Here is a 17,019-nt window from a genome sequence, read left to right on the forward strand (position 1 = left end):
AACTCTCTACTAGCATATGATATTAATAATTCACACCACGAGAATCCTGAAGATCTATTCACAAATGTGGTTAAGATTCTCAGTGTGGTCTGGGTGTGGCCTTGGGAAGAAACTCCTGAGAAGTGGTAGAGTGAAGCCAAATCACCTGGGGCCAAATGCTACTCTGCCACTTCCTAGCTAGGTGACACTGCTCAAAGTATTTAACCTCTCTGTGCCTCAGTTTCCTCAACTGCAAAATGGAAATAACAGTTCCTGCCTCAAAAGGTGGTTGTGCATATTAAATGAGTTAACATTAGTACAATGCTTAGACCTGTGCCTAACACATTGCTAACATTTACTGAGGACTTATGAATATTATGGTAAAACTGGTGACGGTGTAGCTAAAGATGAATAATTTAAGCCAGATGAATTAGTTCCATTCTGCAGACAGCAACTTCTTTCCTAATGCACGCATCTGTCTTAATAACATCATCATGAAATCACTGTAGATGGATGGCCATGTTGAGGTAGCTTTAAATCTAAGGCTTTTCTACAGGGCTCATAATCACCATAGCCATATTCATGCAACTCCAAGAGTAGCAAAGTCTACATGAAGAGCTGCTTATCAGTGGAATGTATTTATAAAATGGGGGTTGGGTAGCGAGATAGCGAAGACAGCTAAAAATAGTCCTATAAGCAAACAAGTTTGCACAAGTCAATAGTTTATTAAAAAGTCAATACTTGTACATCATTGTTATGAGAAATATTCAAGTAATGTGTTACGTAATTTGGGAGAATGTGGCCTCCTGTCATCTAAGAGTTAGCCATACACTCACTCCTTTTATCTTTTTTAGATTCTAACACAGAAAGTATTCAGGTCTTTCTATAAGGCTGTACTTAAGGGTCCGAAAAGGCACAAGTATTTTGTATAAAGCTGCCAAGTGCTAGCCACATTAGGTATGTACCTAATAAGTATCCAAGAGTTTCCTCAATGAAAGCCATCTCAACTAAATCATGCCATCAAAGCAATTGGATACCGAAAAGACATTTTCATCTGCTCTTCCTTTTAATTGCCAAACAAATACAACAGGATGTGAATTACACTCCTCTCCCAATTCCAAGAGGGACCAAAAATATTTTTAAAAAGACAAATCTTAAGAGTGTGAAAATCTCACTCCATAATCTTGCTGTGTGCCTGTTACCTTTTTTCTGGATGTACATTATCAAGTAGGCTTGCTGATGCTCAAGAAAGCCAAAGAGTGATAAGATGTAACCCCTTCTTTGCTCTAGAGCAGTAATGTCCAATAGAAACATAATATAAACCCCAAAAGTGACCCATGAGTAATTTTAAATTTTCTAGGAGCCACACTTGAGGGTAAAAATAAACAGTTGAAGTTAATTTTAGCAATATATTTTATTTAACTCATTATGTCCTGAATGCTACCTTTCAATATGTAATGAAAATAAAAATTGTTAATAAGATATGTTACATTCTTTCACTCCAAGTCTTCAAATGCCATGTGTATTTTATACTTACAGCATATCTCAATTCTGACTAGCCACATTTCAAGAGTTACAGAGCTACACGTGGCTACTGTCTGTAGTACTGGACAGAGTAGCTCTTAGAGGTCAAGAGTGGCTGAAATGATCAATTTCTTAAGTTGCCTCTATGACGGACATACAGGTGAAACAGATCATCAATTCACTCTTGGCAAGCTTCTAGCTAGGCAATTTGGTGTATCTTAAATAGAAGAATACACTTCATTTCACACTAGGGTATTGGACATTCATAGCTTTTGTAACTTAAAAAGCTAAAATTCTAGGAGCTTTTATTTATAAAAGCTACAAACACCAAGCACAAACAATGTTATTTACTCTTTACCCAGCAAACCTAGTCACCACTGCACAAGTATGTGCTGTTTTCATCTTCACTGTATGTAAGAATCCAGGAAATTCTGGTCACTTGACAAACCCCTTCTCAAGGAGGATGTATTCTTTCCCTTTTCTCAGAGGAGGAGGAAATGGTAAGACATAACCCACTGACACATCCCAAGCTCCTACCACATCCCATCCCACGTGGCCCATGCGTAAGCCACAGTCATGAGAAATGAAATGTAGAAATGACCAGTTTGCATTATGCTGCAGCCATGGGTGAGACAGTATGAAAGATGACCTGGTCTTACCAGTATTACCTACCTCACAGGCTTACTGTGATGACCAAGGGCAAAAAGAGAGAGAGCTCTTAGCAAATGTAATGCGCTATACAATTCTAGATATTATTATTATTACTGAGAAAGGACACCATTCCTCACCTGAAAGAGTAGACAGAAGAAAAAAAGAAGTAACTTGAAACAGAGACATTGGCGGGGGGGGGGGGGGGGGGCGGAGGAGAAACCCATGAAAATCCATAGGTTGTTCTCCTTGGACTTTGTTCTCTTGGAAGAGTACAAAGAGAGCTGGTAGACTCTAAAAATTTGGGGGAGGCACTAAAAAGTAGGCGAGGCAGCCAGGAGGCACCAGCTTCCACCGTGCTCCACCGCCCATCCCCACCCCACCCGCTGCTTCTCATCCCAGATTCTGCATAACTCAAGACACGGGCTCAAAACAGATTTCTCCTTCCCTGTGCTTAAAAGTGGCCTAAAACTGCTGCGCCATTGGGGGTACTGGCGCCTTCCCGGGGCGTCCAGGCTGCAGGCTTCTCACCGGCGCAAGCGCCCCGGAGTTGGCTCTTGAGCCGCCCTCTCGCCCTCTCCAAAAAAAACAGGCTCGGCCGGCCGCCGGAGTCTCCCTTCACCTGCCCAACCGCCCCGTCATGCCTGGGGATGGCTCTGGGCAGGCTGCAATTTACGAGGTCCGGCGGGAGTCACCCACACAAAGGCGCCTTGTGCCACTGCGCTCGGGGACAGGCAGCCAGGTCGCCGGGCACCGCACCCGGAGAGGGCGGGGAGGGCGCCCCGAGTCCCGAGATCGGCATCTCCAGCCCTCACCCTCCACAGAAAGGCCACCCCTACCCCCTGGCTTAAAGATGGGGCTCCCCTTGGCTTGTCACAACCCGCACCCCGGAACGGAACAACCCGGAGCCAGCACAAGAGAGAGGGGCGCACAGGCCACTGGGCAGAAGTTTGCATTGTCACCGCGCTGCGTTCTCGCTGCTTCTCGCCTGCAGGAGTGGCCGGGCACCCCCGACCCTATCTTCCCGGGGCTGGAGGACTCCGGGCTCCCCAAGGCCCGCTCACCTCTAGTCCAGTCCACCACTTGTTTGGGGCTCCACTTGGTCACGGGTTCCATGGTAGGTAGCTTCGCTCCCCGCTGGGCTAGAGTCGGAGGTAGAGCCGCTGCCTGCGCCCCGGTGCCCCTTTCCGGGAGGGCACGCCCCGCGGCTCGTCCCCTGCGCGCCGGAGCGTCCCGGTCAAGGCTGCATGGCCGCGGTCAGCGGGTCATCCCAGCTCGGCTCAGCGAGGGGAGCGCGGCCCTCTGGCCGGGACACGGGACAGCTGTGCGGTTCCTCTTCCAGCTGCCACCGTCCAGCTGCAGCTCCTCTGCCTGCTCCCGCCGCCGCTGGGACCCCGGGCACAGCTGCCGCTCCTGGGTGACGGCAGCTGCGGGCCCGCGGGGTGCGGCCCCAGACCCCCCGGCCTCGGCTGTGCGCGGGAGCCTCCCGGCCCGAGACCACGTCCCCAGCCCTCCCGGCGCGCGATCGGCTCCCCTGCGCTCCTCCCCTCGGCGGCGCGCTCTCCTGGGGTCCCCGCTCCGCGTGCGCTGGCGTCCCCGAGCCTTCCCGCCCGCAGGTCCCACCTCCTGCGCCGCCCTCCGGGCCGCCCTGGCAGGGAGGAGCGCAGAGCCCGCGCTCGGGTTACAAAGTTTCAGCTCCGGGGGGTGGCGACCCGAATAAGAGTGGGGGCGGGGCCGGAGCCCCGAGAGAGACTCGTGGGAGGGGCGGGTCCCCCGGAACGGCAGGCTCCGGTTACTTTCCCTCTTGCAGCCCTTGTCGCACCACCACCACCACCCCCGCGTCCCGGCCCCACTTTCCTTTTCAGGGGGCGGGTTGTAGGTCGTGCGTGCATCCTGCAGAGCCCGTCGGCTCGTGGGAGGCCCCGGTGCTATTGGTAGCAGAACAGTCTGTCTCGGTGTGAGCAACGATACACTAAAAAAAAAAAAAAAAAAAAGTAGGATCTGCATGTTCTGTTCATGTTAAATGCTTTGTATCACGAGATTGCTCAGCCACTAAGCCATGTTCACTTTAAGTTTCTTAAAGTAGAACGATTTTATTTTATTTATGCTTTGGATGAAATGGTGGCAATGAACTCACTTCTCTTTTAATGCGACTGCCGTATTTCAACTTCGTAACTAAAATGAATCATAATAGATTGGTAGCTTTTAGAGTCACGTTTTGCCATATTATAATACTCATATTTGCGAAGTGAGCTAATGCCCTTTTGGATTAGTCATTAACCGTGAGGGGAAAGTTGTTAGCCAGCCAAAAAAAAAAGCGTGTGCACAATATCAGCGACTGACAGAGGGAGGGTCCTTCCACATTCACGGGACTCAAGGGGGCCAAAGTTAACCCTGAACTGGGGGGAAATGCTCAATTCAAAAGTCGTCTTCTCTTCAAGCTTTCCCTATGTCCCCTCCCCAGCCTCAGGGAGCTGGACCTCCCACTCACGCTTAGAGATTCTTTTGGCACTTAATGATTCTGACTTTCAGTTATGGTTATTTATTTACATCTTCCCCTTGGAGACTGTTAACTCCTTAAGGGCAAAATCTACCTGATATCAGAGTTTTCTCTTCTCTCCCTCTTCCTAGCTGGTAGCACCCACACACAATCAAAGGCAGGGCTGGTATTTGTTCATTCAATAAATATTTGTGAATGCCTCCTATGTGCCAGCCACTGCATTCGTCCCATATTTGTTAAATTAGTGTGATATGTACTACTTAAACAGGACTGTTTAGGTGCACATGTGGGGAAAATGGCTAGCAGCAAGCCTAACTTCCATTGCACAGTGTGAAGAACTGGAGTAACCAAACAGAAGAACCATTAAGGAATTCAAAACAACATCAGACACACCTCCCATGCAACTTATCTATAAGACAGGAACCACAGCAACACAAAGACATGCAGCTATCAAACCCAATAATTTTTTTTTTTTTTTGAGCAAAAGTGATTGGCAGATGAGGAAACTTGGCAAAGGCAATGACAAAATTCCTGGTATAGCAGTAATCCTTTTATAAAAAACGACTTTTTAAACTTAATGTCATCCACTATTAACCATCTTTATGGCAGTAAGGAGAAGTTTCTTGACATTTGTCATTGGGATCACTGGAAAATGTAACCAATCTTTTCCACACCTTTAGTTACAGCAATCAATATTTGTTGTGTCATTTTTGATTATGATTAGGATGACTACATAATTTATCTCCAAATCAAAATACTCCTGAGTGTGAAAGGGGGTGCTATCAATAATTATGTCAGAATAACATGAATGAACCAGGTAATACAGTCCCCATAATTACAAAGAAAAAGTCAAATGTTATGATTTCACCATAGAATTTTACTTGATATTCTCATGTTTTCAGATTTATTTGCATTGGTTTTTACTAGAGAATTAAAAGCTGAAATTCTTGAGTCAGCAAGAGTTTGCAAAACCTCATCCCACTGAGTCAACACACTGTACTCAACACATAAATACAGGATAGCTAAAAGAGGAAAGCCATGCTAAGACCACTTACCCGGAAGACCAATTAACCATCTAAATGAATTAGCGTTCTGTTTACACTTAAGTCCTGAAGGCTAATTACTTTTTAAAGAAGGCCTTCTACCATAATTACAGCTGTTAGCATGTGAAAGTTTTAGGGAGGCCCGCCTTTCAAACTGAAATGCAAACTTGAGGCCATATGAAGTCACTCGTGACATATAATAAAGGCAGGATCTTAGGTAAATAGCTTTAGAAGTTAAAGTATATCTAAAATGATTATTTACAAACTTGCTAATTTTTCTTCTCTGCTAGCTATAATTTGTAGCTATAACATTACATCGTGTACTACCAAACTGCAGCTATGCATTTTTTAGAAGCTGAACTCTTTATTTGCACCTAAATATTTACTACAATTCCTTGCATATACAAGAAGCTGAATAAATCTTTTGGTAATTGAATTGAATGTGAAGAACCGATACTAGAAACCAGGTGTTCTAGACTTCTCTTTTTAGCTTCTTCACTTTTCTTACTTTGGGTCTCCTTGCAGATTTAGGTTATCAATCAGTGAAATACATATTAAGGCACTAAACTGGGCACAAGGGGGATTCAGAAATGAATGAGCATTTCTTTATAGATCAAAGATATCATGTGATTTTCTAAGGGCAGACTTTTCTCTGTAGTTTTTAATCAGAGGAAAGTACCCTGGTAAATAAACCCAGAAAAGGGAGTTCTGAGGATCTATGTGATATTAACATTTTGAGCCAAATTTGAAAAAACAAAATTTAATTTGCAATCTGGGAATAGAGCGTTTTGGGTTAGAGTTAGATACTGTAATTTATTTCATGAATACAGGAGGTGCAAAATAAGCAAATTTTTAAATAAATCATCAATCTGTAAAGATTCATTCTCCTTCCCCAATTCAAAACAATGTTTTCCAGAATGAAGAAAAAATAATAATAAAGCAAGCTGTTTCTAATATTCAACTTTACCTGAGGTCCTTCCTTGATTATCATTTTCTTCCCATCACATTGCTTCTTTTACTATTTTCAGAACATTCAAAAAAATTTTTTTTTCCCATATAATTGTCTCATGCAAGTCTCTTACGTCATCTTTTATCGTTAGAAATACCAAACAATTCTGCAAATTGCTGCCTGGGAACTATTCTACAGTTAGAACTAAGTATTCTTATCTATGACATTACCTCACTGTGAAGTCAGCACTGGTTAACTAAATTATCCAGGCTGCTGATGAGCTAGTCTTCCATTCTATCCCATGTGGTCCGGATTCTTCACACCGTAGTAACGTAGTTATCTCTCTAAATGTGCCAGTCTCTTCATCAGATAATTCAGGTAGTGAGTCCTCAAACTCTTTTCATTTTTTTTAATCTTACAAGGGCTGCCCTACTTATTCGAATTCTTTTGATCATTCAAGTACATTCATTAAGTCATCCTACAAAAGGAAAGCTGAAATCTGGCTTTCTTTTACAGCCCTATTTGTAACTCAAAGATCAATGTCAATTGGATAAATATTCAAAAACCTCACTTATTTTAAATCACACTTGGAAAAGTTGATTAAACTTTTCTTATCAAAAGAGAAACATTGACTGTGTTAAATTCTGTTTCCAATGGTTTAGAGCTATATTTCCAAAGATTTGTTATACGAGGCAATACCCACAAAAGATTTGAGCCTCCTTACCCTCAAGTGCCAAACCACCTAACAAAGGAGTATGCTAGAGACAGAGAAGGGACAACCTATCCTACATTTTTCTCCATGGATTTATGCTTACTTTTCGTTACAGCCATCGAGTTGCAGTGTCCAAAAAGAACAGAATGCCATTCGTACCAGTTGTTCTTGCAGTTTCAATTTAATTTTGTGGGAGTCATAATCTGAGCAAGTAAATATAATACCAAGAGTTTCAAAACTCAGTGATTTTTGTTTTAAACATAAGTTCTATGTTGACAATGACAAAGTCTCAGGGTGAAAAAAGATTAATGAAAGTCATTCTAAACCTAAAAATAAAACAATAATTAAATTAGGCCAAGTAAACTTTTAACATTAGGAATAAAACACAGATTTGAGTATCTTAAACACACTAAGCTAAAATTAAAAACAAAAAGCTCTCTACAGTGTTAACAAAGATATAAAAATAATTGTCTATATGCTGTTTTATGTTTTTCTGAGTTTGGCATAACAGAAATATTTTATAATGCCATTTCAAATCAAATTGAAATATATATTCAAATGCTCCAGACTATCACTAAGCAGCTTTAATGAACTTGAGATCCATCTAAAAGTTGTTTGCTCTTCCACTACTTAGCTACAAGTGCATACAGAGGAGGACAATTTCTTCTAGTTTCAACCTACCAAGGCTATTTAAATTCTGAAGTCACCACTAATCAACATGTCCAGATTTTTACTAAAAGCACATTTATGTTTCCCACTTGGGCTCCTTCGACATTTGAGCTTGTAACAGGACTCTATTCCTTCATTTTTCACAACTAGCCCCTTACATTTGGAAATGCTATAATCATTTGGGATGGGGAAAAGGTGGACAGAAAAAGACTGTATTAGAAAAGCAGGAAGTGCTTCAGTCTACTTCAGCATCAAAAGGGAAGGGATGAAAATTAATACCAATCAGTGTTTTCCTGTAGGGAGTCAGATGATTCCATGGGATTTTGAGAGCATTCCCAAAGGTCTAATTGAACAGGAAAACTCACACTTGCTGCCAAAAAAGTCAGCAAAATGGTTGTTGAAATCCACAACCGGCTTACAAATGATAGCAACAGTAATTATTTTATAGTTTTAACACTTACGCATTCCATTCTGAAAAAACTCCCAGATGAAATCTCTTTTTCCATTTGTTTCATGTAAATTTTGCTTTTAGTTTCAGAGGACACCCCTGCTGCTTCTGTGTGGAGAGACCAAGGCAGCACCTGAGTAACACCAGGAAGTGAGTGCAGCCCACAGGCCTCACTTCTGCTCTGTTCCAGAACATCGCGGGCGAGGGGGGGACACATTGGGCGGCCACGTGGAACAAGGAGTGAGAACAAGAAGACAAATACAACCCCGGCCTCACCTGCGAGGACCCAGGCAATAAAATTGAGGAGACCAAATGGCCCCACGTGTCACCTCCTCCCCCTCGGTGTCCATGTCCTCTTTTTAAATGACTTCATCTTCGCTAAGGTGCTGGCCTAAGATATCCCTTTTCTCAGGGAAAAAAAAAAAAAAAAATCATGTTTTAAAGAAGAATTCTGAGATCCCAACTAATTTTATTATGCCAATCTCTTAACCAGTCTATAACAAGCCATGTAACCTTGAGCGAGTCAGCCTCTTGGGATATATACATATCCTGTGTATTGAGGATTTGGGTCCAAAGGAACATTTAGGATCCTTCTAGCTTTAAAATTCTCTTTTCTAATAGTGAGATAGTTGTTGAGGGCAGCTGAGGGGAAAGCCACGTTTTTTGGCAGCTGACCAGTTTGGGCATCCAAACTCTTGATCTTGGGGTTATCACATTGTGCATTGTGCTCTAACCAACTAAGCTAACTGGCCAGCCAGGAAGGCATTTTTTAATGAGGGACTTGATCAATTTCTTCTTGTCTACTGTAAGTCTACATGGCTTACAATGATTATATAAACTCATATAAATGATTATATGAGACATTGGCTTTGAAAATTGGAAATGGCATAGTGATAATCAGAGAGAAAAAAGAAAGATTTAGGATTCTCTATATTGTTTATGTATTTTAATGTAGCATAAAGCTACACAGTTTATCAGAAGTTATCCATAATGTAATGATAGCAAGTCATACTTTGGTTGTCAAACTGAGGCACTTCTGTCGACATTAAAATAAAATAAACAAAATATTAAATGCACAGAGAAATACGCATTACCATTACAGTCATCAGATGCCAACTCAGGTTCCTCCTTGAGGGTCTGGCTCCCCAAGAAAGGAATGTCACCTAGTGTGATAGCTAATTTTATGTGTCAACTTGACTGGGCTGAGGGATGTCCAGATAGCCGGTCAAACATTATTTCTGGATGTGTCTGCGAGGATCTTTCTAGATGAGATTAGCATTTGAACTGGTAACCTGAGTAAAGATCACCCTTACCTATGTGTGTGGGCATTATCCAACCCACTGAGGGCCCAAATAGAACAAAAAGCAGAGGAAGGACAAATGTGGTCTCTCTTTCCTTGAGCTGGGACATCCATCTCCTCTGTCCTTGGACATCAGAGTTCCTAGTTCTCTGGCATTCGGACTCCAGGACTTACACCAGCAGCTCCCCCCAGCCTCACACACACACTGGTTCTCAGGCCTTCAAACTTGGGCTAAATAACGCCACCAGATTCTCTGCTTCTCCAGCTTGCAGTCAGCAGAGAGTAGGACTTCTTAGCCTTCATAATCATGTGATCCAATTCCCATAATAAATTTTAAAATTAATAAATAAAGATACTAATACCCCCCCACACACACACAAGGGTACTTCAAAAAGTTCATGGTAAAATGGAATTAGAAGATAATAGGAGTCTTTCCATATACACACATACACATGTGTACATGTTTATTGGTGTATCCTATTGGTTCTATTTCTCTGAAGAATCCTGACTAACACACTTGATATCAAGTGAGAGGCTCCCATTTCACTTAAGACCATCTGACTTCCAGCCTCCTTCACTCTGCCTTCTCCCCAACCCAGAGGCAAACACTATTTGAACTTTAATTTCATTGAATTTTTTTTTTTTTAAGATGATCGGTAAGGGGATCTCAACCCTTGACGTGGTGTTGTCAGCACCACTCTGTCCCAAGTGAGCTGAATGGCCATGCCTATATAGGAATCCGAACCCGTGGCCTTGGTGTTATCAACACCACACTCTCCCAAGTCAGCCACGGGCCCCTTTTTTTTTTTTTTTTTTAATATATATTCTGTTTAGTTCTGTGGCTCTTGTTCCTTTTTTTCCCCTCTCATATGAAAAATATCCACAAAATGACCTCTAATTAAATTAATATTTTACAAAGAGTGAAAATCCAAAATCAATGATTTTGCTTTTCCAAAATAATGTGCTGGAAGGTCCTGGTAGCTCACACATCCCTTCACTGAGTAATGATAACTCATCTTTCTGGTGTCAGAACCAAATGACATTCATCTTTCTGGTATCAGAACCAGATAAAAGTTTAACCATTGCAACACTGCTTAACATTGTTTGAAAATCAGTATAAATATATCTCAGGTATGCCTCCACTCATCCAAAAGAATTTCTGGATGCAAGTGTGGCTTTAATTGTCATTTGCTGTTTTTCCATTCAGCAATCATGTCATAAAATACTATGTCTTTTTGAGACAAGGAGCTTCCATCCTCTTCAGTCCATGTCACTCTGCCACTAGAAATGCCTCAAATATTTAAGATGCTAACTCTCCCACCAACGCGAAGGGAGAAGTGACTCTGACCTACTCCCTTTTCTCTTTAACATCTGGCTCCATCGACAGCTTCTTCTAAAAAGGACATGATCCAATAGAGAGGAAATCTCTACATAATTGACAAGGTCTGAAATTTAACTGATTATTTTTTATATGACTTTTTTCTTACTACTTCTTCTGATACCAGTTTCTGTAGTTACTTGTCGTAAAAGTTTCTGCAGTTATGTGTCGTAAATGTGGGAACAATTCAAGGAATGATATCTTCAGTTACTAATTAATCCACTAAGAAACTTAAAAGCATTCCCTTGTGGGAAAGGGAGCCTTATGTAGTTAACAAGAGTCCTTTATCTTTAAAGGTCCAGAGCCTAAGCCACTGTCAATCTCCAGTAAGGCTGCCACACTTTTAAAGACTCCCTAAAGGCTTCTCATGGAAGACTGCCCAAGGGAGAAGTCCAATCATGGAGAAAAGTCGAGCTTGATGAATTCCAAATTTACCATTTCAGTCATTAAGAGAGAAACCCTGTGACTGTCATTACATACAGGACACAAAAGAAAGTCATTCATCCCTTCCAGTCAAATATGCAAATATTGTAGCCAAGTGGCCAAAGAATTACTTTCACCCACATTTCTTTATATCCTATTTATATCCTCTGAGCAACCATGCAGAATCTCCCATCAGGTTTCAGGACTAAAATGTAGCTGACCAAAATTTTCATTCCATCTTACAACATTTACATACAAACAATCCTAGGTGGGGTCCACACAAGAGCTACACTTCTGCAGACTGTAGATGCACCACCAAAATTAACTTATTTGGGAACCAGAGGAGATTTTTTAACTTGGCAAATGAAAATTGTACATATGTTAGATATACTCATTGTATAACATGTTTTGATATATGTGCACATTGTGGAATGGCTAAATCAAGCTAAGAGGAGATTTTGTTTTACCCCTGGACCTTGTAATTCCAGTGTCCCATTCATGTAGGCAAATCATGTTCAATACAAATGTGAAATAACAATAAGGAATCTTAAATTCATCAACTAATCTCATACATAAAAAAGAAAAATCTCAGATATTTTTATTAAGGGAACTCTAAATAGTGGTGACAGCTTTGGAGCAACCAAAGTAATTAGAAGAGTAACGCTCAGGAAATCTAAATTTTCAATGACTCTTTGCCCAACAATATTAGTAAGTGACAATAACAGATATAAAACAAAGCATAACAAGGTATTATATACTAACAAACAATAGGAATAAAACAAGACATAACTAATTTTTAAATGTCTCTGAAGCATACTATTTAATTTTTTTAAATGCACCAGAGTAATTATGGTGGTTTTAAAATATGTCCACAAATTCTTTGATATCTCCCCTTTAAGAGGTAGAGCCTAATTCTTCTCCCCTTGAATGTGTGACTTGCTTCTAACAGAATATGGCAGAAGTGAGGATATGTGACTTTGAAACTATCATTAAAGGACATTGGCTTCTGCCTGTCTTTCTCTTAGGTCACTCCCCTGTGGGAGAAGCCAGCCTCCGTGTTGTGAGGACACACAAGCAGCACTATAGGAAGGTCCACGTGGTGAGGAATTGAGTCTTCTTGGCAAGGACCAGCACTAACTTACCAGCCATGGGAGTTGGCTACCTCGGAAGTAATCCTTCACCCTCAATAAAGCCTTCAGATGACCGCAGCCCTGGCCAACATCTTGACTTCAACCTATGAAAGATTCTGAGCTGAACCATCCAACTAAGCTGCTCCTAGATCACAAAAACTGAAACGTTTATTGTTTTAAGGGGCTAAGCTTGGGGGGAAGTTATGCATCAACAGATGATGAATATGGAATATTTCCCCCATTTCTACACATAAGTGTATAATATGTCACTATCTCAAACGTATTAATTTATCCATTGTCAATCCCATCCCATCAGAATGTAAGCTGCACAAAAGCAGAAAGTGTCTCTGTTTTGTTTACAGCTGTGCACTGACAGGGAAAAACAGTGCATGGCACAAAGGAGGTGCTCAGTAAATATTTTTTGAATGTATGAATCATTTGATGAGTTTGTCATAATCTCTGTCAGATAAAGAAGTGGAGGGTAAAAAATTTTTTTGGCTAATGTTTCATCAGTAGTAAACTAAATATCTGGTGATGGTGGGTCCACCTAAAAAATAAACAAATAAAAATGAATGAAATAAATTAGAAAGTAGTAAACTAAATATACTTCAGCAAAGGGGACAAATGTTAATAACACATATAGTAAAGGTGAAATAGCCTTTCTAATGCTGAGATAATTTTATTATGTAGATACACAATCTGTGAAATTTATTTGTTGACAAAAGGAAAAGGCTCAACTGGAGATAAAATTCCATAATTTCCCCACATAGTGTTAACCAACAAACAAGTATGAGAAGAAAAATTGCTGTAGAAAAACAAAAACCAAATGCACACAAGCACGCACACACACCACACCCTACAATCTGGTGTGGAAAAATGGACCAAAAGGTCTCTAAACATATGCTTAACTCTACTGATAACTTGCAAATGCTGAGGGACTACAGCGTGAGTGCAACGTGGTCAGTCTTCTAAGCGCCAAAGCAAACAGTGCAGGGCTCATTTCCAACGCTTACAAAAGGGCTGCTTTCTTGGGTGTGCCACAGAGCCAATGGGTCTGTACGTTTGCTTTGTTTCCACAGCTTTCCTACCTGCATCTAACCAATCTAATCATTTGCCACCATGTCCAAGAGAGTCTTTCTTAAAGTGATTCTTTATTCAAGTTGTACAACTTCCTCTGTCTTCTTCCACAGCAGTGATTGTGTCTTTCTATGTTCTTTGCACTCACTGGACCTTAAAGAAATGCTTACAAATGGCAATACTGTGTTTTATTATTCAGGTCTAAGACAGCTTTAAGAAACCCATGGTTATCTTGTTATCAATCCAACAAGGAGCTGAGTGTCTGCTACCAGCTCCTACAGTCCTAGGTGATGTAAATCAAATAATTTTTAAAAATTAGATGATCTTTTCTAAAAGAAAGTATAACCCACCACAAAAAAAGTGACTGTAGGAAGCAAGATCCTCACACTGGTCTTACATTAGGCAATCGGGAGATCTATGCATTAGTTCAGCTTTCCGGCTGACTCGTGCCACAGAGATGGAAACTATGGAAGTTCATTGAAATCAGAAATAGGCAAAAATTTCAGAAAAAGAAAAGATAATGCCAGGTCACGTATGGGTTGTTTGAGCTAAATCAGATTGGCTTCTTGTCCTAAAGAAAACAATTCTAAAAAATAAAAAGAGAAAAAGAGAATGAACAAAGAAACATGATAGTGTACAAATAAGTCAGAAACATTAAAACTGACTTGATAATGGGGATTTAATTTAACAGAAAAATGATGATTGAATTCTTTATGAATTTGTTGGTGTCTGGGGCAATGAGAAACAAGAATTGTTTGACAATCTTACGGTTCAGAGAGGCAACAGCAGGGGTCGTGAAGTGTGTAGTTACTTCGACCAGTCTAGTCCAGCAGCAACCACGTTTCTCCTTTGGTCAATTATTTTGGAAATTTAAATACAGAGAAATATCATGAGCCAGGTACAGAAAGCTCTTGAGCAGCCGTAATGTTGCAGGGAAGGAAAATCACGGTTAGGACAGAATAAGATGATGACGCACAGCATCATAAGTCATCGGAACTTTTCCCTACTCCCCTCCCGCAGCCCACGCCAGCCGCCATTCTCTGCTCTGTTGGAGTCGACGCCCACCACAGGCACGGCCCAGGCACTGTGCACCTGCGCCTGGGGCCCCATGTTGGCTTGAGGACACAGCAATGACCCAGACAGACAAGAATCCCTGCTCTCCTGGATCTCGCTCTTTAATGTGGAAGAGGCAGATGATAAATAAAATACATGAAGAAGAAAAACACACACACACACCACAGACACACGCACCACAGACACACACACACACACACACACACACACACACACACACACACGGTCTTCAAAAAGTTCATGGAAAGAGTCATATTATCTTTTAATTTTAATTTTCCATGAACTTTTTGAAGTACCTTTGTTTATAACTTATACATACATATATGTGTGTGTATATGTGTATATAAACAACTCAATGTTAATTTTTTCAAGTTAAACAAATATTGAAATTTTAAAATGAAGGGGAAAGTCTTTAGTATTGACCCACATACTTACCTTTCCTCAGAATTATCCTTTCCAAGGGGCAAGGGAGCTGGGATATTAACAGACCAATTGTCCTCGGTTATTGGTGGAGAGACGCTTCCAGGGGAGTGTTAAATCCCTGGCACAGAGCAGGCTTCTTTGGCCAGAGAAAGTCCTCAGGCAAAAGGATGCAGCTGCTGGCGGTAGGTCACACAGCCAGCTTGTTCTGGAATGGTAAGGGCTGAAGGGAAAGGGTGGAGCAGAGTTTGCTGCAGTTTATGATTATAGTTGCCACATTAGAGAGTGCATTACTGACAGGCACACTGTTGACGGGGCCCCTGTGGCCCTCTTCTGGCTCCAGCCCTCCCTTCAGGGGAAGGCATCTCCGGAGCTAAGAGGACATGCCCCCCTGGAACCCACGCAACCCCTTGTAGACCAGGCTCCAAGTAACTAAAATCTCAGAATACCTGCTTGTCGAGGTTTGAATTGTGTCCCCCATTTAAAGATACATTGGAGCCCTAACCCCCAGTACCTCAGAATGTGATCTTTTTCTGAAATAGGGGCTTTATAGATATAACCAAGTCAAAGTTAGATCATTAGGATGATTCCTAATCCATTATGATCAGTGTCCTTAAAAAAGGGAAATATAGACACAGAGGCAGACAAGGGTACAGGGATGTTGACGCGCGGAGACACAGAGAGAACATGGCCATTTACAAGCCAAGGAGAAAGTCCTCGCAGCCCTCAGAGGAACCAACCCTACCAACATCTTGATTTGAACTTTAGACTCCAGAACTGTGAGAAAATAAATTTCCGTTTTTTAAGCCACCCAGTTTGTGGTACTTTGTTATGGCAGCCCTAGGAAATGAACACACTGCCCAAATAGCTCCAAGTCTGTGTTCAGTTCTGTGCTTACCTCTTCCCCAGGGTCACTCTCCCAAAGAGAATGCTGGGCAGGCGGCCAGTGGGTCCTCCCCTAGTTCTCAGGTGTGGCTATTTGTAGCAGGATGTAGCTGAAGCATGGGGATCTACATGATTTTGAAAGACCTTCAAACATGGGAAGGAGCTAGGGATGAAGGGGATATGGCGTTGGTCATGGACTAGGGCCAACTAACTCTCCAAGACCACAGTGTGCCAGAATGGAACTCTGAGGAGTCTAGGAATTCTGCAACCAAAATTTTTCCCCCAGGTTGTTAAAATGATATGTCAATGTTAGAGAGGTGCTTAAGCTTTTATTTTAAAATAAAACAGCTACAAGAAACCACTTTTAAAAAATGTGAAACTTAGTAAATTGTTACAAGGTAAATAGCCTTGAAACTACCTAAGAAAGAGAACTTTGCCAGCTGCCCCAGAAGCCCTTCCTTTGTACCCTGTACCAGTCACAGCCCCCTCTCCGAAAGTAAGCGCTATTCTGACTTCTGTAGGAATCACTCCCTTCATTTTGTGTGGTTTACCATTCAAGCACTCATCCCTAGATACCATACTTTTTGTCATGTCTATTTTTTTAACCCTTTCAGTCTTTTAATCTACCAACTACAGTTTTCCACTCTTTTCCTTCCTTTTCCCTACAATTTAACTGTTTAACATTCCAGGTCATTTGACATGTAGTTTCCCAATGTCTGTATGCTGGCGATTGCATATTTGTGGTTCAGTTCAACATGCTCCTCTGTCCTCCACATTTCCTGCATATTGGCAAATGGCTCTGGAAACTTGAGTAGACTCAGAGGCAGGTACGATCTCTCTGGAAAGTCTATAACTGTACT

General features: G+C 41.6%; 1 protein-coding gene across 3 annotated transcripts in view; it reads right to left on the reverse strand.

The window, feature by feature from the left end:
- CNKSR3 (CNKSR family member 3) overlaps positions 1-3,736 on the reverse strand; it is a 90,652-nt gene extending 86,916 nt beyond the window's left edge. For all 3 annotated transcript variants that reach the window (XM_063098485.1, XM_063098487.1, XM_063098486.1), the window contains exon 1: positions 3,216-3,736. In XM_063098485.1, the coding sequence (XP_062954555.1) occupies positions 3,216-3,267 (52 nt within the window). In that variant the 5' untranslated portion in view covers positions 3,268-3,736. The remainder of the gene's footprint in view (positions 1-3,215) is intronic.
- Positions 3,737-17,019: the final 13,283 nt, after the last annotated feature.

This window comes from Cynocephalus volans, chromosome 5, assembly GCF_027409185.1.
Source record: "Cynocephalus volans isolate mCynVol1 chromosome 5, mCynVol1.pri, whole genome shotgun sequence".
NCBI classification, from domain to species: Eukaryota; Metazoa; Chordata; class Mammalia; order Dermoptera; family Cynocephalidae; genus Cynocephalus; species Cynocephalus volans.